Raw genomic sequence first — 25,867 nt, forward strand, 5'->3', positions numbered from 1 at the left:
CATGCGGTAGTTTGTCTCTTTGCCCATCAGCACCTTATGAACCTATCCCATCCCTAACATTTGATTTGCTGCATGTCCATCATCTTATGTAGATGGAAGGATCCTGATGAACAACTGGATACCTAGCATATTATCTTGAATTTGTATCTTCTGATTACCAATCCTCCTGGAAACAGTTTCTCTTCATTTAATTTATCAAAACCCTTCATAATGATGAACAACTCTATTAAATCTCTCCATAAACTTCTCTAGTCTAATGAGAATAATCTCAGCTTCACTAATCTCTCCATAATTGTAGCTCCCCGTCCCTACTTTCATTTTAGCAAATCGCCTCTGCAGCACCCACCCCCTGCCCCCTGCAAGGCTTTGTAATCCTAAAGTGTAGTTCCCTGAATTGGACATAGTATTCCAGTTGAGACTTAACCAGTGATCTAGCAAGTTTTATCAGTTGGTTAACACACTGCCATTACAATCAAGGGACAAATTGATGGATTGATGCAAAAAGTTCTCACCAAGCAGCCCAAGCTGCACATAGTTTGAAACTAATTTGGCAGTCCTCAAAGATCAAAGGATGATGACTGCACAACCTGAGAATGTCGGAAGCTGAATGATGAACTGGGTTAGCATACTGTTCTTTGCTTTTATGATCTTAGTTTGAACGCAAACCAGACTGGTGGGATGAACATTTCTCCTTTAGCCATGAGTGGCTGTGCTTTCATGGAATGCTTTACTGTAGAGACTATTGCATCCTTTTAATGAAGACCAGGTAAATATTTGAAGAAGAGGAAAATGAAGTCCAATGGAGAGTGTGCAGGACCGTGATCTGAGTTTTGGATTGCTTTAGCAAAGGGCCGGCTTAGGTACAATAGGCTGAATGTTGGCTAGTTGTTCCATAGACTTCTATAGATCTTGCATGAAAACAGTCTGAGCAGTTGCATTTCAGTTCTTATTCAGCAGAAAATTATGTATAAATTTTCACTGTTCCTTGGGTAAACTGTGAAGCAGGTGTAGCGAAATGGGAAATGCAAGGTCAGCCATGATCGTATTGAATAGTGGAGCAGGCTTGACTGGCCATATGGTCTATTCCTGCTCCTATTTCTTGTGCTCTTGTATACAGGTTAGAATTGGAAAAGTAATGTTGTGAACTGAGACACAGGGCTGGGTGAAGTTGCAGAAGTAAGGAGTGAATTGTAGACTGAATAAAATTGTCACACCACAACTAACAGCACAGACTGAAGATTAAATATGGGATCACTTTAGGCTGCAATGCACAGCTATTCGCTATGCAACTGTTTTGACATTGGAAGAGCTGCAGAAACTGATTTTATAAAATAAATCTTTTATAAACTCAAGAATTTGCCACAAATATGTGATCTGCAGTGAATAATCTATCATTGTCTTGGTATGACTATATACAATGTATCACATTGTGGCATCTACATTAATAAGGATACCACCAGGGTTTATAAGGAAGACTATCAAGCAAACATTTGGACACAATCATATTACTGCTTTCATGCAGTCTTTTTCTTTGCTGCTGTTGCAAAAATGCAAAATGCACTGCTGATGTCTTCAATATATAACATTCCACCTGCTTTGAAAAGCAGGAAAGAGAAACCAAATGGGAAAATCCAAGATTGCAATAAAAATTCCTCACGTTCAAATCAAGGATTATTTGTGGCACTTATAAAAAAAAAAGTTTGTTTATATTGTTTTTAATCTGTTTTTCTGTTTGATATTTTCCTCTTAGAAGTATAGTTCTTTTAAAATGACTTAAGCAAACCTTTGTACTGCTTAACCAATTTTTTTTTCTGATCTTCCAGGTCACAGGAGAAAACAGGATACCAGTACTTATCTTTTGGTAAGTACAACATTTAACAGTGTCCAATTTTCTCCCTTTTCTTTAGTCGTACAAAACTTGTGTGAGGTAGGAATCTACCTTCACTAGGTTATGGCTATGGTGTCTGAGGAAAATTACACGGAAATAATGACTTGATACCTCTGTCTCTTAACTGATGGCATCTCACACTGCTTTTAATTAACTGAAACTTTGAGTTAGTGTTTTCAATTAGTTTCAGTTTCTTGAGTACAAATGTAGTTTTGAAATCTTTCCTGTTGATGGGAGAGTATGGAAGGGAGTGGAGCAAGTGGGGGTTTGCTGTTGTGAATGGTTCTGGAGGAGCCTGGAATATTGGCTGCAAAGGTATGATTTGGTGAGTATGACTATGTCATGTTGTTGCTTGACTAGTCTGTGGGACAGCTCTCCCAACTTTGGCACAAGTCCCAGGATGTTAATGAGAACTTTACAGGTCCAGCTAGCCTTTGTTGTTTACTGTGTCACAGTTTATGCTGGGTGGTCAATCTGGTTTTATTATTTGATTTCTCTGTAGCCACTTGATAAAATTGGATGGCTTGCTAGGTCATCTCGGAGTGCACTTAAGAGTCAACCACGTTGCTGGTCTGGAGTCACATGAAGATCAGACTGGTTAAGGACTACCAGTTCAGTAGTTTTGAAGGTCACCCTCACTGAAACTTAACTTTTTATTCCAGATTTATTAATTAAATGAATTTAAATTCCACCAGCTGCTTTGATGAAATGGGTGTTCCTGGAACGTTAATCTTAACCTCTGGAATCTAGTTCAGTAACATTACTACTGTGCCACCATCCCTTATAGATGGAGTAGTGGATGAGGGGGAAGTGAGCCACTCATGGCTGCTGAGCAAATTACTGATATAGCAGTTCAGTGGAACAGAACGGTTACAGTTTTTCTCAAACTCTGCAATGGAGCAAAAGCATTGGCAGAGGTCAGTTGTTCATCTGCACCTTTAAATGTGCGTGGTATTGAGATATGGAAAGAAAATGGTTACTGAATGTAAAATGAATAGTATGAACTAATATTTTTAAAGTTGTGTTGCCTTATGGTACTTTCTGTGCATGTGACCTAAGAGCATGTTGCTGCTTGGGGTTTTCAGCTTTGACAAAAGGTTAATGAATAGATAAAATTGATTAGAAGTCTGGGGAACAAATAGAGATCCAGTACCAGAAATAAAAACAGAAAATGCTGGAAATACTCAGCAAGTCTGGAAACATCAGTGGACAGAAGCGGAGTTAATGTTTCAAGTTGTATATGACTCCTTTTTGGATTTTTATTTTATTTATTTATATGTATTTTGCTTTTATTTATCCAGTACCAAACCTGTTGCATTGCCATGAAATCTGAAGCAAGCTCACCACTAAGCAAGGGAAAATATCTGGTACCTCTGTCTTAGACCAGATTACCAGAAGTAGGAGCTATTTGGGTATTTACCTAACAAAGGTTGTAAAAGGCGACTGTTGTGTTTCTGTGTCTATTTTATAGAAAGTCACCAATCTCTCACATTGGTTTATTTGAAGATACATTACACGATAGCTCAGCGTACGGCTTTGCTTCAGGGATTCAGCAACCGTTACTCTCAGGGACTGCATAGCTGCAGTTCCTATGCACACACTGCTAGCTAATGGTCACATGCTGCTTTATATCCTGGTTACTTGCTTATTTGCATATTCCCTTAAAGTGATATCACAACATCCTTTTATTTTCCCAATAAACATTACATACATTAGCAACAAAAATACACGAAGTAGGGTGATTGTGAAAACTACTTACACAAAAGATAGATCTCTGCTTAAAAATTTAAGAGTCTGTATATGTATAGATGGCTTAATAATCCTCCTAGATTTCGATAGTATGACCTTCCTGAGATCTAGACTTGTCATTTAGATGTTCGTGACTTGTAGGTGCATTGGCACCCTGTGTATTATTGAAGTGCTGATTTTTTTCATGGTGGTCTTCCACAATTTCGCTTTCCGAGTTCATCTTTGGATGTGTTTTAGATGCAATTGGAGTGCTGGGTGTTATACAGTTGTACAATTAGCTGGCTTCTGTTTCTCCTTAACATCGCCTCATTCAATGCTGTGGCCTCATAGGATCTAGGCTCACTGCATATTTTGGATACTACCGTGGATAACCGAGTAGGATGTATGTCATGAGCCCTTTGTCCTATGCGCAGACTAGGTAATTCCACACCTGCATGTCGGTTGTGTGCTGTCTTCATTCTCCCTTGTTTTTTGAGAAGTTCCTCCTGTGTTTCTGAGAAATTGGACAGGTGACGACTTGGCAAGGTTGTCCTAATCTGCCTTCTGAACATGATTTCCACTGGTGATTGTAAGCCCATATTTAAAGGTGTCCCTCTTAAGTGTAACATGGCAATACTGAGATCTTGATTTGTTTCACTGCACTTTATGATTAATGGCAAGACCGTTGGATCTGGTATAGTGTGGTGAGGCTGTCACATGGTTTATGCCCCATTTAGCACACATGTCCCTAAAAGGTCTGCCAATATATTGTGGCCCATTGTCTGATATGATCTCTTCAGGCGCACTGAGAAAACTGAATATTGCACTCATTGTGTCTGCCACAGACGCACTTGAGGTGTTCTTCAATTGTCAGATGATTGGAAACTTGGAATAGTAATCAATGACGAGGAGAAAGTCATCATCACAGATAGTGACTAAATCTGTTGCAATTTTAGACCAAGGGTATGATGGAATCTTATGAGGGTATAGAGGTTCTTTATGTTGATATGGTTGGTGACTGGCATTCTTTGCACATCCTCATTACCTTCTTTATCATCATTGATCCCTGGCTAATGCACAGTTTTCTTACTGGGTGCCTTGTTCGCTTAATGCCCATATGTCTCTGATGTAACTATAATAATGTGTCCTGGTGAAGGGCTTCAGATAAAAGCATCTGTTTCCCTTTGATAATCACGCCTCTTGAAATACCTAGTTCATCTCAGTACGGCTAAAAACATATGAGGGTGTCTGTCACTTCTTGTAGTGTATCAGGATAATCTTCTACAATAAGTCTCCATAATGTCTTCAGTTGTAGATTATTTGCTGTTTCTTCCTGAAGTTGGTTGCATTTGTATTGACCAAAACTCATCAGATGAACATTGAGTACATCTTCTACTTTGATATCTACATCATCTACTTGTAGGTCTAGCAAAACTTCTGCAACCTTTTTCTGATTTGTTGGCCTGCTCAGTGCATCTGAAGTAACCATTTTGCTACCTGGGTTGTAACAGACCTTGAAGTCGTATCCCTGTATTTTTATTAGAAGTTGTTGTAGTCCGGGTGGCGCACTTGTCAGTGGCTTGCACCAAATCATTTCCAATGGTTTATGATCATTTTCCACACTGAGTTATACCAAATAGTTTTGTGTGGAACATTGTGATGCCAAATACCAGAGTGATTATCTCACGCTCTATGTTCAAATAATTGGATTGTACTTGTGATAGACTTTTGAGGGCGAATGCAATTGCTTTGCCACCTTGCATAATGCATGCTCCTAACCCTTTTTGAGATGTGTGTCAACCTCCAAGACTGTCTCTTTTCATGGATCGTAATATTGTAGAATACACTTTTTTCTTCTCAATAAAAACAAAGTGCTGGAAAAACTCAGCTAGTCTGGCAGCATCTGTAGAGAGAGAAACGGAGTTAATGTTTTGAGTTGAATATGACTCTCCTTTGGAGCTCTCAGTTCTGTGAGGAGCAAACACCTCAAACGGTTTGACTTCATCCACATGTCATGTCACATTCACGAGGTGGAATATTTCACATTCCAGTTGAATATTTTCCACTGTTGATCTGCAGCCTGGCCTATATGTCCACTAACCTAGTGTACGTGCTTGCGCTTATGCGGGTCCCTGTTGTTGCTACCAGTGTGCTGCACATAGGTTTTGTTTAGTTGTATCTTATTGTATCCTCTGGTCACAGCTCCAGAACCAGGTTTCCTATATAGGTGAGTCCAATGTTGTTTTACACTGCATACCTTGCAAAAATCATGAAACACAGGACTGCTTTGCGGTGGGTGTAATAGTCCACACTTCCCTCATGGCTTGCTTGCTTTCTGCGTCCTGGCTGCTGCATCAATACTGGTAAATGCACCTAATGCTCGCAAGTGGTGTTGTCCAGTCACAATGGCTTCGTATTTTCTGCTATCTTTTAGCGTTGTGTTAATATCGTGACCTTTTTCTCCAAAAGATCGTTTTGAAAGGCTTGGATTGGCATAGAAGTTATAACCAGCTCCACTGAGACAGCAGACAGCTCAGCTTCTGAAAAATTGCAGTCCTTGCCCTTATCACAGCACCTGCTGATGAACTGATCAATTGATTCTTGTGGCTGTTGTCTGCACGACATCAGCTCCAAACAGTGAATCCTGAAGTTTATACAAAGCTGTTCCATAGCTTAATGGGGACCTTCTAATCCTCTTCAGACAGGCCTGAAATGTTGATTCTATACAACCCCTTCTTTCCGATGGCTATCTTTATTTTCACTGCTAATTTATCTCATTCTGTGATGGATAAATCTAAAGCATAATTTCATCCTTTGGGAAGCCTAAATTCGGATAAGACGTCTGTGGCCTTCTAATTGTTGGGGAATTTGGTGGTCATCTTCATGATGTTCCCTGCCTTTTACAGATGATCCCGATGTGTAGGGGATTTGTAACCTCTCCACTCCCTGGAGAGGTTCACCAGTGCAGCTGCTATGTTTTTTTTATCCTCTTCTTCCCTTTTTTTTTGGCTGCAGCTCAGGCAGGTTTTTTCCCGTTTCACACCTTTGCCTTTTGAGCAGGAGTGGCACCTGAGGCTGTCTCATTGGCCCTGCAGCTTTTACTGCCTTGCATGTGGCTCCTCGTATGGTCTTCAAACTCACATCGCTGCCATCATGTTGTGTTTCTGTGTCTACTTTATGCAAACTGACCAATCTCTCACATGGGACTGTTAAACCATATGCGGGTTTGGTTTATTTGAAGATGCATTACAGGATGGCTCAGTACACAGATTTACTTTAGGCATTCAGCAACCATTACTCACAGAGACAGCACAGCTGCAATTTCTACACACATTCTACTAGCCGCTAGTCACATGCTGCTTTACATTCTGTAACTTGCTCATGTGCATATTCCCTCAAAGTGATATCATAACAGTGACAAAAGAAGTCAGCAGCTATCCTGCAATTCAGTGGAAAAACAGTCAGCAATTGTGTTCTAAAACAGTAAATCCTAAAGCATCCTGGAAATGAACCATTTCATTATTTCTATCTGTGATTCAAATCAACAAGCCATTTATAAATCAAAAGAATACAAAAACCTTAATCATATGAGATTAAACCAAATCTTAATCTTGCATATGTATGTATATCTGAATAGGTTAGCTCACATTGCAACTACACTTGTGCATGATGCAATCACTCAACCTCACCTCTGATGCCCTTAATTACATAAAAACCTTTACTCTCTTTCCTGGTATGTCCCCTTGCTCCTTGAAGACTTTAGTGTATGCAGCCTTGTCATCATTCTCCAAATCCTGATTTATCCATCCATCATCAGAACTGACTGCACCACATCCAAGTGTTTTGAGCCTAACTTCTTCTCTGCCACAGTCACCAATTACTCATCCTCTAGAGCAAGAATAAATGCTGCATTCAACCATCCCCTTGAAAGTGATCCCTTCAGTCTCCTACACCATGGACGACTTCTCCACTAAGATTTAAACTGTTGTTCAACTGCCTCTGCTGTTTACCCCCTTCCTTTTGCCCAAGTCCTCCAGACTTTCTCATTCCCTAGCCCTGAACCTACCTGTCTCCCATCTCTGCTTATGCCCTCTCTAAGCTAATCTCATCCATGAGGTCTGCCTCCTGCTTTGCAAACCTGAGGAGCAACCAATTTTTTCTAGTCCCCATGATAGCTGACATTGTAAACATTGTAAATAGTTCTACCTCTTTATCAAAACCATCAGAGCAACCACTTACTCCTCAAAAACCCCACTCATGATCTTGATCTGTGCAATTACTGCATCATCTCCAACTTATTATTTCCCCTCAGGAGACCATAAACTTCATCTCATATTTTAGTACACTCTGTATTCTATCCTGCACCAAGTCTCACTTATCCATCATCCTGACTTACATTCATTTCTTGTCATCCATCGCTACAAATTTAAAATTATTCTCCTGTTATTGGAGAGAGAGAAAGAAAGAAGGGTGAACCAGACATGTAAATATCATGACAACCAGAGCAGGTCAGAGGCTGGGTATTCTACAGCAGGACTAACCTTTTAACTCCCCAAAATCTATCCACCACTTACAAGGGACAGATTAGGAGGGTGATGAAATACTTTTCACTTGCCTGAATGGGTATAGCCATAACAACATCCGGGGCCAAATGGTGCACTAGATCAGCACCTCATCCACCAGCTTAAATCTCCATGTACTCCTTCACCATCAACATACCGTAGCTGAAGTGTCTCCTATCCACACGATGCACTGCAGTAATTCACCAAGACTTCATCAGTTGCCTACCTTCCAAACTTGTTGCCTCCGCTAGCTAGAAGGACAACAGGCATATGAAAACACCATCACCTGCAAGATCCCTTCCAAGTCCCACGGTATCCTGACTTGGACATTTATTCCAGTTCCTTCATTACCACTGAATCAAAATCCTGGAACTTCCTACCAGGATTATGGGAGCTCCTTCGTCTCGAAAACTGAAGTGGTTCAAGATGATGCCCCACCACCTTGGAACAAACTGGGATAGCTAATGAATGCGGCCTTGTCATCATTGCCCAAATCCTGGGTATAAATGCTTAAAAATATTGCTAAATATAGTGAATTGTCTTCTGCTGTAAATTAATTGGACAATGATGACATGATTTGCTTTGTAATATCCTTACTTATGAATGAATATCCTATTTCCATTGCTTGAGCAACAATGACAAGGTGACATTACAAGCTTCTGATAGTAAAGGGGAAAATAAAGTGAACAGCCATGTTTAGCTGGGCAGTCTGGCAGAAATATCAGAGGATCGAGTAAAGATGGGACTTAGAGAAGGTGTTAATTAAGCTGGAGGTGAAGAATATGAAGCTGTGTCTACTTGCAGCATATTCTTGCCAATTAGATATAAATCTGCAGAGCTACGCATCGGTCTTTTGATTAGTGCATGTATAAAGGCATCAGTCATTTCTGTCCTAAGGCATGGAAAGTCCCAGGATTGAAATGATTTATGGTGGTAAAGTTGGCTGACCTCATCCAGGCAGTAATTAGGATGCTACCTTGGTTCCACTGGACTAGAGAGGGAAAGGCATTAATCAAGGCTTTTGTTCCTGATCTCTACCTAATTACACCTGCCAGCAAATGCATTTTTCTGGACGTTGAGTAAAAACTAGTTTGCATTCAGCCGTGATTCCCTCCAGAGTTAGATAGGTTGATAACACTCTCTAGGCTTGCTCATCAAGAATTAAAATTTACTAAGGGAGAGAGCAGATGATGCTCTTGGAGCTGAATGCCTGAGGAGTAGGCTCTTTTCTTAAAGAAATTTTAACAGGACTAGATAGGGTAAATGCAGGAAGGATGTTCCCGATTGTGGGAGAGTCCAGAACCAGGGGTCACAGACTGAGGATATGGGGTAGACCATTTAGGACTGAGATGAGGAGAAATTTCTTCACCCAGAGAGTGGTGAGCCTGTGGAATTTGTTACCACAAAGTAGTTGAGACCAAAACATTGCATGTTTTCAAGAAGGAGTTGAATATAGCTCTTGGGGTGAAAGGGATCAAAGGGTATGGGGAGAAAGCAGGAGCAGGCTATTGAGTTGGGTGATCAGCCATGATCGTAATGAATGGCGGAGCAGGCTCGAAGGGCTGAATGGCCTACTCCTGCGCCGAGTTTCTATATTTCTATAAAACAATATTACCTCCAGTTCTTATGGAAAAATTTATATTGTGAAGACAAAGTATCTGTGGGTACTGATCAGGTTAGCCTTTATCCTCTGCATTAGCAGCACTAGTTTTTCATTTGTCTCATGCTCTAAGTTGATTGTAGGTTGTGGCTCTTCACACTATCCTTGGATATCAGTTTGGAGTTCTGCCCATGTGGACTTTCTACATCTTAGATGGCTAATAAGTCTTCAATACTGCATTCACTAATGCATTTACAAGCTGTGTTTTTTATGTGGTTATGTTTCTCAAACGTATTTTCTCTCTCGATTTGTTCTGGTCTTTCAAGAAGGGAGGGAGGCAGGAAACTACAGTTAACTTGATGACTGTCATGGGGAAATTGTTAGAATCAATCATTAAGGAGGTTATAGCTGGCACTTAGAAGAGCTCAAGGCAATTGGGAAGAGTCAGCAAGGTTTTGTGAAAGGAAACTTATGTTTAACCAATTTATTGGAGTTTTTGAAGGAGTAACACATGCTGTGGATGAAGAGGAGCCTGTAGATGTATTGTACTTGGATTTCCAGAAGGCATTTGATAAGGTGCCATATCAAAGGTTATTATGGAAAATAAAAGCGCATGGTATGGAGGGTAACGTATTAGCATGGATAGAAGTTTGACTGGCTGGCAGAAAGTATACATAAAAGGATCTTTTTTGGATTTGCAGAATATGATGAGTAGAGTCCCACAGGGGTCTGTGCTGGGCCTCAACTTTTTACAATTTACATTTTGGAGGAGGGGAGTGAAGACATGATAGCTAAATTTGCAGATGACACAAAGATAGGTAGGAAAGTATGTTGTGAAGAGAACATGAGGAGGTTGCAGACGGATCTAGATAGGTAGAGTGAGTGGGCAAAGATCTGGCAAATGGAGTTTAAAGTGGGAAAATGTGAAGTTGTTCACTTTGGCAGGAAGAACAAAAAAGCAGAGTATTACTTAAACGGAGAACGGCTGCATAATTCTGAGGTGCAGAGGGTTCTAGGTGTTCCAGTATGAGTCACAAAAAGTTAGTATGCAGGTACAGCAAGTAATTCAGAAGGCTAATGGAATGCTATCCTTTATTACAAGAGGAATTGAACATAAAAGTAAGGATGTTATGCTTCAGTTATACAGGGCATTGGTGAGACTGCACCTCGAATACTGTGTATAGTTTTGGCCTCCTTATTTAAGGATGGATGTGAATGTGTTGGAGGCGGTTCAGAGGATGTTTACTAGATTGACACCTGGAATGAATGGGTTGTCTTATGAGGAAAGGTTGGACAGGCTGGGCTTGTTTCCACTAGCGTTTAGAAGAGTGGGGGGTGATTTGATTGAAGTATACAAGATCCTGAATGGCTTCGACAAGGTGGAAAGTTTGTTTCCTCTTGTGGAATAGAAATAGAGGGTGCTGTTTGAAAATTAGGGGTCGCCCTTATAGGACAGAGATGAGGAGAAATTCTTTGAGGTTTGTGTGGCTTTGGACCTCTCTCTGCTTCAGAAGGTGGTGGAGGCGGGGTCAACTGAAAATTTTTAAGGCAAAGGTAGATTGACTGCCAGACCTGCTGAGTTTTTCCAGGTAATTCTGTTTTTGTTTTGGATTTCCAGCATCCGCAGTTTTTTTGTTTTTAGATTGATTCTTGTTAGGCATGGGAATCAAAGGTTATCAGGGTAGATGGGAATGTAGAATTCGAAACGCGAGCAGATCAACCATGATCTTATTGAATGGTGGAGCAGGCTCGAGGGGCTGAATGGTCTACTCCTATTCCTATTTCTTATGTTCTTAAGGTCTTAGAAGCTCAATGCTAACTATAAAACAGCAATAATTTTCATTTATGTAGTGCTTTTAATGTGGTAAAATGTCCCAAAGTGCTTCACTATTGTCGAGCAGATAGGTAATCTACCTCACCAAAGCTCCTCTTTGCCAGGTACCAGCATGTGTGAGAGTACTTGATGACTTTACCCCTAATATTTGTCTCCCTGTGTCATGTGGCCTAAATCAGTAGTCGATTAAATACTTATCCAAAAACTGATCAGCTGTGGGAGTTTAAAAACAAGCAAACAAATGTTCATGCGTATTCACCACTTTAGAGCAAGTTATACAGTTGGCATAATTTAACATAGGGTGACTTAATTTTGTACCCAACCCACACTGCATATTTGGGACCATTGTTATGAGGATAACGGTCAGAAATTGCTCCTGAATGTACAGTTTGACAGGCATATAATGGGAAAGTGGGCACCTGAGAAAAGACTGTATCTGGAAAATCTGGGACTTGTCCACTAGGTGGGGCCATTGGCAAACTGATCAACTTCAAAAGTGCAAATTGTGTTTCAATTCATCAATTGCAAGGGGAAAATACTGCATCAAAAATAAGAGAATATTTTCAGATTAGTCAAGTACAGTGAAATGAGGAAAGGTGTGAAAAGTTAGTGTAATACCTTGGGGGGGGGGGTGGAAATAGTCTTGAACTAGTAAGGTGGACAAATATAAAATATTAGGAATATTGCTTATCCCTATCAGAACATTAAAATGTTGGCATTTATCTTATTTTTTGCTGCTGGTTGTTCCTGTGCTACTGAGGGAATACTTTAGCTATTCATTTGCACGATCGTACTAACATTCATTACTCATGATCATAGCTATCGCCAAGCTCTGCAATGTATGAAGCCTGACTATAGATCACTGATGGGTGAGAAGCTGGGGGTGTGGGGGGAAAATCGGAGCACAGGTGCAATGTAAACTTCTGTTACTTTCCTAAGTTTAGCATTTGTATGATGCTTTGGTGCTTATAGTAATATTTGTTGTGCATTGCATTCAACAAGATATTAAATAGAGCTTTCTTGTGATGCAATAAAATGAAAATAAAATAATCTATAATACAAAATGCTCCAAAATATCAACATTGGATAAATTAATACCTCTATTGTCTGGCTTTGATTCAATGCTGTCTTGCATACATTTTGGAATATTTTACTTATTTTTGCCTGCTCTACAAGTTTTTATTATTTCCTCTTCGCCATTTCATCTTTTAAGAATATCTTTGTTCTAAGCCATCTTGATTTCCTTGAGCTGCTCATATTTCTACAGTGTTTCTCAAGGTAGTTTGTTCTTCCACCCAACTCCTAGTTATTCTTCAGTTAATGTTTGCCATTTTTAACACTTTTTTTTGGAGGTCTTTGGGGAGGGAAATTTAAATGCTTATTCTTTCAATGCAGATCTTAACAGAATATAAAAAGGGAAACGGTACCTGCACTAACTTAGGAGAATGTTATGCGCTTGTAGTTGGGGGTAACATATTCGCACCCTGTTTCTGTATTTCAACTATCTGGTGCTGCTAATAATATAATTGAATGAATGGGAACCAAGGACCATGATTTCTGAGCTTTTCAGGTTTACTTGTGTAATACTATTTTCTGCTTAGAGACTGCATATTTTTAAGAAATTGCTTAGGTTGTAGTGAGGGGATTATGCACAAACTTTGCTTGTATTCCCTTGAGTTTAGAAGGTGAAGAGTAATTTAATAGAAATTTTTAAAATGATAATGAGATTTGAAGAGTCAATACAGTGAAGCCATTTCATCTGGTGGAAAATCCAGAACAAGGGGACACAATGTTAAAATTAGAACAGCACCATTCAGGTATGAAATCAGAAGCAGCATTTCACAACCATAGTGAAAACCTGAGATTCTTCCTGCCTAAAGGCTGTCAGTGCTGGGCAAATTGAGATTTTCACGTCTTAGATCAATGGGTTTGTATCAGAGTGTCAAAGGAAAGGAAATGAATCAAAGGTAGGAAAATGGAGTTGAATTTGAGTTTAGCTATAATCTAATGGTGGAACAGACTCCGTGGCTGAATTTGGTTTGCTCTTGTCCCTGTGTAACTTTGGAAGTCCCGTTATTAAAAAGGGCACAAGAGCCATAAGAAGCATGTAGTGTTGGTTCTCCAGTTCATTACAGGGGATGAAAATATTAGTTATATTAATTCTTGGTATCTGGGTGTCTGTCACCTACAAGGCCAGCATGTATTGCATATCACTATTTACCCTTTCAAAAGGCTGTCTCCTTGAACCACTGCAGTTCATTGTAGCAAATAAATGCAGCCAAGGACAACACATTTATCCAAAGTCTTGTTTTTAAACTAACAGTTCTTCAGAAACAAATATTCCAACCACAGATTTACTGTGAAATGCAACCTGTACATAATGCACCAGTAAGAATTCTGTTTTAAAACTAGGTTTGTATGTGTCGAAAGACTAATCTGATTCATGCATCATGCTGCCAGTGTGGGAACACTCTAAGATTAATTTTTAAATGAAAAGGGAAAATTGATTTATTTTGTCAGTAGATGTAGGAATAACTCTGTAGGTCCACCTAATATAAATAACACTGGAGTATACTGAGTTGCTCAGTTTCAAACTGGTAGATAGCTGCAGTTTATAGTTGAACAAATTGAAAAATCATCAATAACTTATTTTTATGTTTATACTTTTTACCGGATCTCTCCTTGCCTTTCTAAGTCATACATCTTCCCTGCCACTTGGAAATGATGCAGGCAGCTCACCACCTCCACCTCAAGGACGGTTAGGAATGGGCGACAAATGCTTGCCTTGCCAGTGGTGCTCACGCCCATGGAAGAAAGAAATCTTGCAACCAGATTAATGTCCTCCCATCACTATCAATGCCACATAGTTGTGAGACTACTTAGAGAGTGGATCTTGTTATGTGTTTTAAGTAGCTTTCCCTTTATCCTTTAACCTAAAAAAAAATTGACCATAACTTGTTACGTCCACAATTGGAACAGCTTGCTCTGTGATGCACCATGTTACTACAGTGAAATTGACCTTAAGTGTGACAGAAAACAAGCGGTATTTAAAGTGCATTTATCTGTAGTTGGGTCTCTGTTTTAAGGTAGTGGTGCAGTGCTTGGATGAGTTTGAGATTGATTGGGAAGGGAAATAAATGAAAGCATAGTCAAATTTGTCGAAAGGCAATTGAAAAACAATGTGTGAATACTTTGAAGACTTGTAGCATTTCTAGTATCGTTTAAGAATAGAATGAGATTATGATATATTTTAAGTAATGCTCTTTGGGCTCATGCATTGCTCGAATTCTATTAATCCATCATTAGAAACTTATCTAGTTATGCTGCATATTTCATGTCTGTGCAAAACCATGTCAGCTTAGCATTGATGCAGACTGTCTGGTTCAGCTGAAGTCATCCAAATTAAATAAAACCACCTTACAAGAGCCATTGCACTAGTTGCAGTATTAGTTGGCCTGAGACTGTTTTAAATGTAATTTTTGATCATTTGTAGCACAGATCAGTTCTCAACATTAAAGTTTACCAGTGGTTGGAATCCTGTAAACATAACTGGTATACTGGTTTTGCATCGCTCTAAATACTGTAATATAAGTTTGCACTTTGATACTAATTCTATAAATTTTGTTGTTTAAAGCAAAATGAATTAAAGTTGATGTTTACAGGATTACCTTTTGTGCTGCTCTGAAAATACATGCAACCTGTTCTCAAGTTTTCCTTCCCCATGTATCCTAACTGGTTTGTCTTATTTATTGTATTCGATCATGTTGTTCAAAATACATTTAATTATATTATCGGAAGTCTTGTGTAGTTTGAGAGTTACAAAGTTCTTTCTGTATTTCAAGAGTTAATCAGGGAGCAGCTCTCTTCCTCAGTGACAAATGAAGTGTAAAATGTACCCCTTTACAATAGCAGTCAAAATAATGCATCTCCTGTATGCTGTAAAACCCAGTAATTTGTGTCGGCCTCTGCTAGAGTGAAAGGAGATGTAAACTGACAACAAAAGAGCTACTCTAAGTATGGCAAATTGAAATGTCACTGAAAAATCTCCATTACCGGTATTGAGTGCATGGAATCTTGCTTGCACATGTTGTACGGTGGACTTCATAACTTTCCGACTTTAATGGATACAGTGTTCTGTATTAGCAGGATAATGTTTCAGTTAATGACCATGATTTATCATGCCTCCTAGTAATCTCTCCAGATGGTGTAGGTTTTCAGTGATAAGTGAACACACAATTTGTAATCTGGAAAATCCAGGATACTAGTTTAAAGCATGCATTCAAATTTTTCATTTAAACAAAATATATGTTTAATAAATAAATTCTCTTTCTCCCATGTCATTTATGGTCGCATTAGACAAAGTAATTCCTGCGTTGATTTAACTAAATTTTGACTACTTCCTGTGACTTATCGTGTAGGTTCATTGAGGGAATTTTTTTTTCCTTTTATTTATTTATTTCATGGGATGTGGATGTCACTGGCCAAGCCAGCATTTTATTCCCATCCCTAACTGCCCTTGAACTAAGTAGCTTACTAGGCCATTTGTCATGAAAATATAATAATTTTCATAATATTGTAATTTATTGTAAAGGTAGATTAATAGTGGGGTTTGGATTAGTTTCACTGTGTACACGTGTGTGTGTGGGTTTTGATTTGAATTAAAGACAGCTGGTCTGGGCGCTTTTATGTATCAGTAGAGAAACTAAGTTTGAAATGCTAAATACATAAACATGGCTGAAGTTTTAGAATGTGAGGTGAAGAACGTTTGCATTTTTAGATAAACCAGAGTAATGAATTTCAAAGATGGTAAGGTGTTACACCTAGCACACAGTGGCTAAACCAAACAGTGTATTTATTTTTCGCAAAGATTACTGATAATGAGTGCTATGAAAGATTTATATTATGGAAAAGGTAAAGTTGCAAAGGCCTATTGGAATAATGGGGTTTACACTAAAAAGGAAGAAACATGTATTCAGAAGATGAGGTTATGTGTAAGGAAAGAAGGCATTCTAAGGTCCAATAAGTGAGAAAAGCCTCCAGCCTCCACGTACCAAGCTGCTGTCTCTAGGAACCGAAGTTAAGAGAATTAATTTTAAATATCACAGTCTAGGATATTGTGTGCTTTGCCTGGGTCTGTTGAAATCTATGTTGTTTTATTGTAGCCTTAGCAGAGGTTTAACCGGAAGTTAGATTAGTTAGGGGAGCTAGGAGTTATCATAGCAGTGATTTGTAGACCTATGTATGCACTTTAAATCATTTCTTTTATTAATAAATGTTTAATCTAGTTTTGTAAAAAAAAAACCTCGAAGACTTGGTGGACATATTACTACCGATTTCAAGGTACACATCTCGAAATAAAAATACAAATTGCAAAAACGGTTGTGGTAGCTGTTTCAAGTTTCCCTCTGGGATTTGAGCAGCTTAGCATTTACCATCCACTGTGCCATAACACATTTCAGAGAGCAGTTAAGAGTCAACCACATTGCTGTGGGTCTGGAGTCACATGTAGGCCAGGCAGGGTAAGGACAGCAGATCTCCTTCCCTAAAGGGCATTAGTGAATCAGATGGGTTTTTACAACAATCAATAGTTTAATGGTCACCATTAGACTAGCTTTACTTGAATTTAAATTCCACTAGCTGCCATGGTGGGATTTGAACCGGTGTCTCTAAAGCCAAAGCCAGAGCCTCTGGATTACTCAGTGACATTACCACTACATCACCATCTCCTCCATATGTTTCATTATTAATAAATAGATGGCCGTAATTCAATTTTGTCGTTGTTCATTTGTTTAAAGGCATTTCATGTTCAATGTATAGTGAAAGTGAGCTAGAAGTAGCAAACATAATTGCTGTGGTAAATTTCTTTGCTTTTTGTTGAATGTAGTGTAACCCAATTGTAATTTCAGTTTTCATAATCTGGGCTGTTATGTATCTTTAATACTGAAGTTTTCCTGGAAATCAAGATGTTGCATGTCTTTATTTGAACTTTTCAGTTCAACATCTCATATAGTTGGAGAGTTCTACTGTTTCATAGCTCAGCTTCTGACTTCCAAAAGCAGTGTCTCACTATATTAAATGCTTGTTTCATCTGGTAATTTATCTTTTGCAAGACATTTTTACCCAGTTAGTGAATCAGCAGCAAAATTACATCAAAGGCCTGCAGTAAGAAAGTTTATGTTCGTAACATTATCACATTTTTAGATACTTGCCTGGTTAGCTCAGAACAGATTTTGCCATGAGTTATAATGGGGTAGAGTTTCCACTTTCGGGATCAATTGGGTCATTGAGCACAAGTTGCATTGGCTCCGTTATATTTCAAGTTTCCACTGAAGTTCATTTGCGTAAGTACATGGAAAATTTTATGTCAGTATCAGTCTAATAGAACGTAGTCCTATTTTTTTTTGCATTCAAAATATTCATTTTATTTATCAGTGGTAACCTTGTTCAGTGTTATTAATATAGCTGGAAATGAGTTTATCACAAAAATGTTTAATAACTTTGTGATCCTCCACCTGTGAGTAACCTTGTTTTTATTCACTGAAAAAGCCAAATCACTTTCTTAGTAAATTTAATATTTTTTTAAGTGCTAAAACTTTTAAAACATGCCTACTATTCCATTGTGGTAATGGGCTCCATTTCAAAGACCCTCTTTGAACGGCTACAGTCAGTAAAAATTCGTCATTGTCATTGATTTGATTTTGGGCTGGTTTTGGGCAAAATGATTTTTTTGAGCAGTATTAAAGATCCTACTTATGTTTGACATATTTTGTGTTTAAAATCATCTGATCTTTTGCGCAGGTAGTACTGATTTTACTTGAGTTGTGATAAAAGAACGAGCGCAAACTAGGAAAACCTCTACCTCTATTTTTAATATGATTAAGTTTGTTGCACAGGGGGCTAACTTCTATATGGGACAAAGAGTGGACTCAATAGCTGGATTAGCAGACAGCTTGGATGAGAAACAGCTAATTGCTTTATCAGTTTGAGGTGATGTCGTTAGTACATTTCAGAGGGTTCACATACATTCTATTGGAAGGCTTGGCCTAAATAGCCAAGTGGTTATGGTACTGGGTTTGTAACCCCAAGATCAAGAGTTCAAATCTCACAATGGCAAACTATGAAACAATGTAACTTCATCTGAAACAGATGGAAACGGGTTTGTACTCGAAAGAGTTACATTCTATTGGACTGGTTAATCTGTTCTTGTTAGTTGAGGAAAGAATGTTTGAATAATGCAATGGGATTTCTTGGTCCACCTAAAATAGATGATCCTCAGTTTAATTTCATGTCTGAAAGCTAACGCCTCTGATATTGCAGAACCCTCGTAGTGATGCACTGATTGTGTCAGCACAGATTATATGGTGAAGTCATTAGTGTTTCCCTGCTGTGAAATATGACGATACTTAAAATTGAATCTTTGTTTTTTTTATAAAGGGAACTATTCATCCTTTCCACAAAACTCACAGATCTCTAGGTGGAAAGTTTACACAAGAATTCCTGCTGGTAGCAGCTGACAGACGGGTAAGTGATGTACAAAACATGCACCTGGTTATGATAGCCTTGTTGAGTTAAAGTGTTTATTCCTTGTGTAATTGTAGAGGTTGCAGGACAAGTTTTGATAATCAAATGTCAGTTAAAAAGGGATAACTTATTTATTTGAGATACCCACATCAGTTAATGGGTAATTTCGAATGAGGTACTGGGTTGTAACTTACTTTAGGTAGTGACAGCGCATTCTGAAACTATAAGCATTGGCTATGAATTTGCAGCTGTAATGATGGCAAAACAGTCTGCGTTTGCTGCATCACTGTGTAAAAGAACAGTAACTTTAATGAAGAAATCTAGAAATATGCTGTCATGGATGCCCTGTTCCTGCAGTGTGTACTTTAAAAAAAAATCTTTGGGATGTAAGTGTCTTTAGTAGGATGACCATTTGTTGCTCATTGCTAATTGCCCTTGTTGGTGGTGGTGAATCGCCATCTTGAACTGCTGCAGTCCGTTTGGTGTAGGTACACCTACTGTACTGTTAGGAAGTGAGTTCAAGGTTCATGACCCAGTGATAATGAAGGAATATTGATATAGTTCCAAGGCAGGGTGATGTGTGGTTTTGAGGGGAACTTGCTGGTGGTGATGCTCCATGTGTCTGTTGTCCTTAGCCTTCCAAGTGGTAGAGATCACAACTTTGGAAGGTGCTGTCAAATGAACCTTGGTGAGTGTATCTTGTATATGGTACATACTGCTGTCACTTTGTATCAGTGGTGGAGGGAGTGAATGTTTAAAGTGGTGGATGGGGTGTCGATCCAGCAGGCTGCTTTGTTCTGGATGGTGTCGAACTTCTTGAATGTTGGAGCTGCACTCATTCAGGCAAGTGGAGAGTATTCCATCACATTCCTGACTTTTGCCTTGTAGCTGGTGGACATTCTTTGAGGAGTCAGTAGGTGAATTACCTGCTCTTTTAGCCACAGTATTTGTATGGCTGGCCCAGGTCAGTTTCTGGTTGGTGGTAGCCCCAGGATGTTGATAGTGGGGAATTCAACGATGGTAATACTATTGAATACTCTTATTGGAGATGGTCATTGCTTGGCACTTGAGTGGAGTGATTGTTACTTGCCACTTATCAGCCCAAACCTGGATGTTATCCAGGTCTTGCCAGGTCAGACTGCTTCAGTATCTGAGGAGTTGAGAATGGAACTGAACACTGTGCAAACATCCGCAGTTCTTAAGATGGAGGAAGGCCATTTATGAAGAAGCTGAAGATGGTTGAGCCTAGGACATTACCCTGAGAAACTCCGGCAACAATATATTGGTGCTGAGATGGTTGGCCTCCAGCAACCACCCGCATTCTTCCTCTTTGTGAGGTATGGCTTCAACTACTGGAGAGTTTTTTTCCCCCTGATTCCTATTGACTTCAATTTTGCCAGGGGCTCCTTAATGCCACACTCAGTCAGATGCTGCCTTGATGTCAAGAGCAGTCACTTTCACCTCCTGTCTTCAATTAACTGTTGCAGGCTTCACATATGCAATCAACACACTGTCACTAATGTGAAGTGAAATTCAACTTTTTATTCACTATTCTCGCTGCAAGAATCAATAACAATGTTGAGCCCTGTTTGACCAAGAGTAGCTGAGTTTTTAACAATTTAACTATTTCATAATTACTACTGAGCAACCTCTTCAGCCCTGAATAACTAATTTTATAAGTGTGGGGTCTCATTCCCTTAGAAGAACATTTAAAAATTGAATGATATTTAAAATCATTTTTATTTCTTTTTGAAGTTCATTTAATATTTCAGCTTCTCTCTTATCCCATATATAGGTCCCAATCTTTATTTCACTTCCTGTACAGTGATTAAATGATCCATTTTAAAATGAATTTTACTTCCTGCTTTGTTGCAGAAGAGTTCATCAACCTAACTGCTGGTCGGCCTGCTCTTATTTTTTGATCCCCTAAAGATGGTTCCATTTGTCGCTTTGGACCTATCTGTCCGTCAGACACTTAATTTTACTTTTCAAAAGCCTTAAGAATGTATTTCATACAGCTTAACTAACTTAGTTTTTGAGCAAAGTATAAAAAAACTATCTTAACAGAAACCACAATGAAAATATTTCAATTAATTACAAGGTTAAAAAGCCATTTTAAAATAAATTCCCTAGGCTATGCACATTGTGACTCAGAGGATACGTATCAGACCTCATAGAAATCATTGAAAATTTACAACACAGAAGGCGGTCCTTTGGCCTGTTGTGTCTGTACTGGACCTGCTGTTGTGCCTTGGATAATGCCAGCAGCAGATGGGCAAAGCTGAACTCTGATTTCCCTTCTCCGTGCCAACTCCAAACACATTTAGGTATAGTCAGGAAAGCAGTGGTTGGTGGGCAGGAATTTGGAGGCAGGCGTCTCGGCAATTTCTTGTTACCAGCTGCTGTACCAATCTACCGACATGTTCTGTCAGCGATTAATCACACCAAGGCATCATTAATACATAGATACCCCATTTATTACTTGTGCACAAGGGAGAACAATACAGCGAGAGCTATTGTACTGTCTCAAAGTAGAATATACAAACACTTGCTTAAAAGCTTTTTACAGCCAATCAGTGAATTTTGCACAACTCAATCCGCTTATTTGCATAAGTTTACTGACCAATCCACGTTCCAGTAAATTTCCATTCCCATCACAACAGACATTGTGGTTACGCAAATGCTTATCACAACTTTGATTACTTTTGGCCTGAGAAAGAACAACATGGAATGTCTCAGGGCTCATCCTACAACAGTGGTCAAACAAGATGGTATTGTTCTTCAAGGTTGCAGTATCTTTCTCTTAGGCCTAAGTATTTAATTCAGTTTCTGCATTAACCCTTTTAGTACTAAGTGGGTTCCCTATTTGCCTAGACCACCACTGCCCCTCCCTCCAGCTTATATTTGGGGCCGTGGGGGCAACATCTGCCACCATTTAGGCCAATTAAAGTGCCAGTTGAGGACACATTATACATGCTCTCTGGATTGTCCCCTGATGCGCTAGAGCTCATAGATGAACTGGTGCTGTCCTCCTGGCTGCAGAGCCCGCTTGCTGCCCTTAATCCCAAAGGTGCCTGCTTAAGTGGCCGCCTTCTCAAATCTCCTGCAGAGTCCCACCACAACCATCTCCAGGTTCATGACCTGGGAATTCAGCCCAATGTTAGGATCAGGACCCTGGAACTAAAATATGGCCCGCAGTTTCCATTTTTCCTGTGCCTAGAAATAAGCCACACTCTTGACAGTGTTGGCTGATTGATAAACTCTAGTTGTCCTCTTTGCTGCTATCACCTGTATGCATTTGCTTGATATTTTTCGGTGCCTGCAGTAGGTGAGATAAGATTCCCCATTTGACCTAAGCTCAAACTGAGAGGCCTCTTATATTTTATCATGCACAATGTATTTCTACTGTTTATTTTCCATTTGTTTAAAGGCCGACAATGCCATGCTCCTAATGATCGCTGAGATATGCATGAAAATGGCCTTGGATAATTCATCTGTTCTTTCCCCATGGACAAATTCCTAGGCTCTACTTGGCACTTCTGCTTGACTGGCTTGAACTAATGAAGTTAGTCATTGGGGAACTGCAGGTATGGATCCACATCCTACTGTTCTATAGTGCTGCAGGTCAGCACACAAATTGACCCAACCCCTGAAACTTTCTTCTTTTGTTAACTTTGTGTCTGCTGCCCTGGTTTTCAAATTGTACCAATTCATTTGAGTGGGCAAAATATTTTAAATTGGGACCATGAGATGATTTGAGTTGCTGCCAGTTGTATTCAGCAGTTGAGTAACAGAGTTGAGAATTCAAGTAAGATAACTCATTTACTTCTCTCCCTTTAACTGCCCCTCTCACTTCCTTAGCTAAATAAGTTTCTGGTATGCACAGACAGTTTCATTCTCACGTCAAGTGTCCAGGTAATAAAGTTCAAAAGTTCAGAAAATCCATTTCTGCTTGTATTATTACAAATCGGGCTCTGTCCATATCCAGTGTATGCAGTATACACTCCATCCTCATGCTGGTTGCCTGAACAATGTTGAATTTTCCACTGTTTCAGACCATACTTTCGTTGAGCTGAACAGCAGAGTTACTTCTGTCAGTTAAAAATGACAAGGAGCAAACTTAGTGCAAGATGTTGTGCTCTGTTTCAGTGATGTTAATACATTTTTTCTACTTCACAGTCTTGGAAGATCTTACTGTTTGGATTATTGAACTTGATTTGCACTGGTTTTCTACTGATGTGGTGCAACTCTACAAATAGTATGGGTAAGTAAGAACTTTCTGTATCACTAACTTTTACATTTCATTTGGAAAACAGTCACTGAAATTTGTGTGCATCTCATCTACCAATTGGATATCCTTCATATTTGAGCTTATTTTTCAACCAAGGTGAGGTTTGTTACCTATATCAGCCTAGCTTGATAAATCTATCCATATGACTATGCGCTGTTCCAGAAGTGTCAATGGATAACTTGGAGCAGAAGAGTTTTTTTTCTCTCCTTTTCTACTTCAGAGCTACTCGACCAATTGTAACTCATTGCCATATTTGACTGAACACAGACTGAGGATTGAATACGGGTTCATCCATATGATGCAATACTACTGTTATGTTTTGGATCTTTTCTACCCTTCTTACTCTAGATCTTTTTAAGATTTAATCCGAATTCCTTTAGCTTTTGAGAGCATCTTCACCAACTTCAGTAAAGTAAGATTTCTGTAACTTGGAGCAGTTTAGGAAGCACAGAAGTAGAGCTGGTTGAAGTAGAAGAGTTTCTCTATAATATAGACTGAGGATCTGAGAGATGCAAATATGGGACAACACCATAGTGGTGGGAGGGTGTGTTTACAGTGTTACAGACATACATAGCATTTTCCATTATAACATACCAATTATCTGGATGCAAACCAATAGTGTATCTTAAAATATTGAGGAATTCTGAACATAAGTAAGTTGTACGTGTAACTATAAGGCGCCCAAGATTCCTCAATCTTTTACGCCCATCCATCAATTCTGCCGGTCAAACGAATCCCAGCATATAAAATGGACCACGCCTCAAGCTCTCGTATGCAAGCATCCTCCAATTGAGCTTGTTCATAAGTTTCTTAATATTGCTTCCAGGTTTTTAGGCATAGCAGGAATCGGTCATTTTTCTAGTCTTTTAATTGCAATTTGTTTGAGTGTTTTTGAAAAATCCTTTTCTTTTTTGAGATCTGTTCTGTATTATCTATTCCTTTGAATGTATTTTTAAGGCAAAGTAAAAGTTACTTTTAGAACTGAAAAACTACTCAAATTGCAGATTTTAAAAGCAACTGTGCCTGATATGCATGGATGATGGCTAAGTAGCTGAAACATTTAAATTTAAGGCTCAAGGACGAATTGTGCTGTTCTAGGTTCAGCATTTCCTTGACCCCAATTCTTTACACTGATTTATGCCCCTTTATGCAAATTGTAGGTTTGGGTGTATTCTAATGAGTTTGGGAAGTACTTAGTAACCTTGCCAACAAAATGGGAGCAACTTTGGGCATGTTTTTGGGTGTAACTTGTAGTTGCCGCCAAGGAAGAAACCCCCAGGCTCTTGTGGATTATGACTTTAAAAAACAGTGTTAGCCAAACCAAGACACAAACAGCACGAGGGGGGTGGGAAAGAAAACGCGCTTGCTCTCCTCTGAGCCACTGGAGGAACTTTAGCCACCAAAAGTTTTAATGCAGATCTGTTTGTTTATGTGGTAAGTTCAAAGAAGACTATTTTACTGTGTAGCAGATTAGCATAGTTACTTAGTAAACATGTTACTTATTAAGCAGGATTTGACTTTGTTGAATTTATTTTAACCAGGAAATTGTATTGAGTAGAGAATGTACATTGCACTATATATGAAAAGTAGTTAGCTTATTTAAGTTAACTTTCGACAGATTCTGAATACTGAGTAATAGAAGAAAATGAGCACTACAATGTCATTGTCTAAAGATCCAATCGGCATTGAAATGCCGTTCTGCACTTCTATTTCAGAATGCTAGTATTGCACAAGACATTGAGAAGAGAGCTGTGTATGAAAGGGCCTCTTTTAATTCAAAAATATTGAGCCAGCCTTGGATTTTGTAGCCTTACACTTTACATTCAAAGGGGTAGGATTATGGAGAAAGAGAAAGGAATTTAACAAGAGAAAGATGATCCTGATAGAGGAAACCTTTTGGATTTTTTTTTACCTGTATCTAATAATGAAGCATGAACTGCCAGGTGTGTTTTTTTTTTTTGATGCTTTTTCCTAAATTTCTAAAGGGGCCTTCTGTTGCTAATATATTTTCTTGGCACTAATTATTTCTGTTTCATGTAATGTTCATTGTATATCAAAAAGGAACTGTCCAAAGTTGAAGATCAAACATAACATTGATGCCTGCAATTTATCTGAGGTAAGGTAGTGCAATAGTTTTGTTACTGGGCTAGTAATCTAGAGACCTCAGCAAATGAGGTGAGTTCAAATCCCACCATAGCAGTTTGAGTACTTAATTTCAGTTAAATAAAAAAAAAGAAATAAAAAAACTAGTGGCAGTAAAAGTAACAATGATGTTATTATAAAAACCATATTAGTTCACCAGGATCCTTTAGGAAAGGAAACCTGCTGTCCTTACCCAGTCTAACCTTTTACATAACTCCAATTCCAACTGGAAATAAGTGTTAAGAATAAATTTTTTAATATAACAGTCATATTAACATTTAGGTTCATGGGACATGCGTTT

General features: G+C 38.9%; 1 protein-coding gene across 1 annotated transcript in view; it reads left to right on the top strand.

The window, feature by feature from the left end:
• Positions 1-25,867, top strand: part of slc30a6 (solute carrier family 30 member 6) — a 141,321-nt gene that overhangs the window by 1,909 nt on the left and 113,545 nt on the right. The window contains exons 2-4 of the mRNA XM_041176908.1: positions 1,824-1,861; positions 19,047-19,133; positions 23,313-23,397. Coding sequence (XP_041032842.1) covers positions 1,824-1,861; positions 19,047-19,133; positions 23,313-23,397 — 210 coding nt within the window. The remainder of the gene's footprint in view (positions 1-1,823; positions 1,862-19,046; positions 19,134-23,312; positions 23,398-25,867) is intronic.

This window comes from Carcharodon carcharias, chromosome 2 (genome assembly GCF_017639515.1).
Source record: "Carcharodon carcharias isolate sCarCar2 chromosome 2, sCarCar2.pri, whole genome shotgun sequence".
NCBI lineage: Eukaryota > Metazoa > Chordata > Chondrichthyes > Lamniformes > Lamnidae > Carcharodon > Carcharodon carcharias.